Consider the following 1,971-nt stretch of genomic DNA (forward strand, 5'->3'; position numbering starts at 1 on the left):
ATATTATCAATTTTTAAAAAAATTTCAAGCAAAAACGTTTCCCAAGATAGGTGAGGCCTAATGCGTACAGTGAAGGGAACAATTTTTCTATGGCATGACAAAGTTCCAGTTTCCTCCTACTCTCAGATCCCATTCCTATAGAGCGGATCATCTTTTCTCCTTCCATATTATTGAGCTTCAAGAAATATCAAGCCGAGTTTCATGTTATTTACCAGTAATGTGATTATTGAACTTAACCAATTTACTTTTGCATCGCCTCCATTCAAATTCAATATAATATAGAAGTGACATTCTTTTTTCTGAATGTAACATAATATAATACAGCATAGCACCAGCACATCATTAGTTCATTACCCTTCCGCACTTCAAGCAAAAGTTAACACAATACAAGAAAACAGAAGACATAAGAAGAAAATCATTCACATTCACAGGCAACAAAATCATGTGATTTGTTCTATACGGCAGCATTAATAACTACATAAGAAAATTACTAATTATTAATTTATTATGTTTCCGTTGAAAGTCTGAAACCCTAGCATCACATGCTTGAATAAGATTAACCTAACTAATTATTGTCACTATAGACAATTAATTACATGTATAATAAAAGCACACAACCGAATCGTGAATTCATAATTTATTAAAAAAAACGCACACGAATCCTAACCAGCGACAGTGGAGAAAATGCGACGGAGGAGCTTACGGCTCTTAGCAGCACGGAACCCTGAGTCAGACTCGTCGTGATACCAACCGACCGATTTCTGAGCTTCGATTACGATCTGTGAGAGACCTGGAGCGAAGAATAACAGATTAATTGAAGAATAATTGTAGAGAGAGAAACATCGGAATGAAATTGAAGGTGTATTGGTATTATTACCTTCTCTAACGGTTTGCTTGTTGTTGCGAATGTCATGGACGGTAGCGGAGATTTTCCAGTACAAAGGGCGACCGATGTAGAAGAGAAAGAGAAGCAAGATAGCCACCATTGCTACGCGGAATACAGTCCTTGATGTCCTCGACGCCATTCTCTTCTCTCTTCTCTTCTAAGAGGGGGAAGAAGAAGAAGAAAGATTGTGCGTTCACTCTTCTTAGATCTACTTAAATACGTCTAAACCCCCCAGCGAGTGGGGAGTTCCACATATCTTTTTAGCTAAAAGATATATCGTTGGGAAGCAATAAAAATCAAATCAAAATCAAAGTTAGAAATAGTGTAATACCCAAACAGGTCTTCAAAATTTTGAGATATTAATCTTAAATTTAAATAAGTATATTTTAAATTATATCTATAACTTTTCAAATTTAATTAGATATACAATTTTTTGTTAGTTGATTTTTTAACTAGTTTTTATTTTCTTCTTAGTCACTATTATGTTGCCTTGTTTTATTCTCGTTTTTTGTTTTTTTTCTTCTATTAACCCCAACCGCAATCAATTACCACCATATCATATTACCATTATCGCAGCTCTCATTTTTGTTTGTCACTTTGATTCATACATATCTATTGTGTTAACTTTTCCGTTGTTAAAGATTTGTTAAAAAAGTTTTTTTTTTGTTTGATTTCGATATCTAGATGTATAACTATTATAAAGATACTTATTTTTCATACTTACTTGTTAAGTCATATTTTATTATTTTAAAAAAAATTAAGATATCAAGCATTCAAAAATTTTGTATAGAATAATTAAATAAAAAATAAAAAATCTATAAATTAATTAATTTTTTTAATATATAAAATAATTAAATTTAAATTAATTTAGGTATAATACTAAAATCATTATGTTATTACTATGTAACAATGAAGATAAAAATTTATAAATATTTATAAATTTATTTATTTTTCAATTATATTTAATTTGAAGCAGATATAAAAATTTATATTTAAATCACTCTTTCTCTCGCATAATTTTAATGGCTAAAAAACTTTTATTTCTTATAATTTTATATTCAATATTTTAAATTATTTTGTTTTAT

At 29.4% G+C, this 1,971-nt stretch overlaps 1 protein-coding gene across 1 annotated transcript; it reads right to left on the minus strand.

The window, feature by feature from the left end:
• On the minus strand, positions 401 to 1,174 carry LOC107619977. The gene is made up of 2 exons (XM_016322206.2): positions 878 to 1,174; positions 401 to 790 (listed from the first exon to the last, which is right to left on the minus strand). The coding sequence occupies exons 1-2, from the start codon at positions 1,023 to 1,025 to the stop codon at positions 663 to 665; spliced, it is 276 nt and encodes a 91-aa protein (XP_016177692.1). The 5' UTR covers positions 1,026 to 1,174; the 3' UTR covers positions 401 to 662.

Source organism: Arachis ipaensis, chromosome B01, assembly GCF_000816755.2.
Source record: "Arachis ipaensis cultivar K30076 chromosome B01, Araip1.1, whole genome shotgun sequence".
In the NCBI taxonomy this organism is placed as follows: domain Eukaryota; kingdom Viridiplantae; phylum Streptophyta; class Magnoliopsida; order Fabales; family Fabaceae; genus Arachis; species Arachis ipaensis.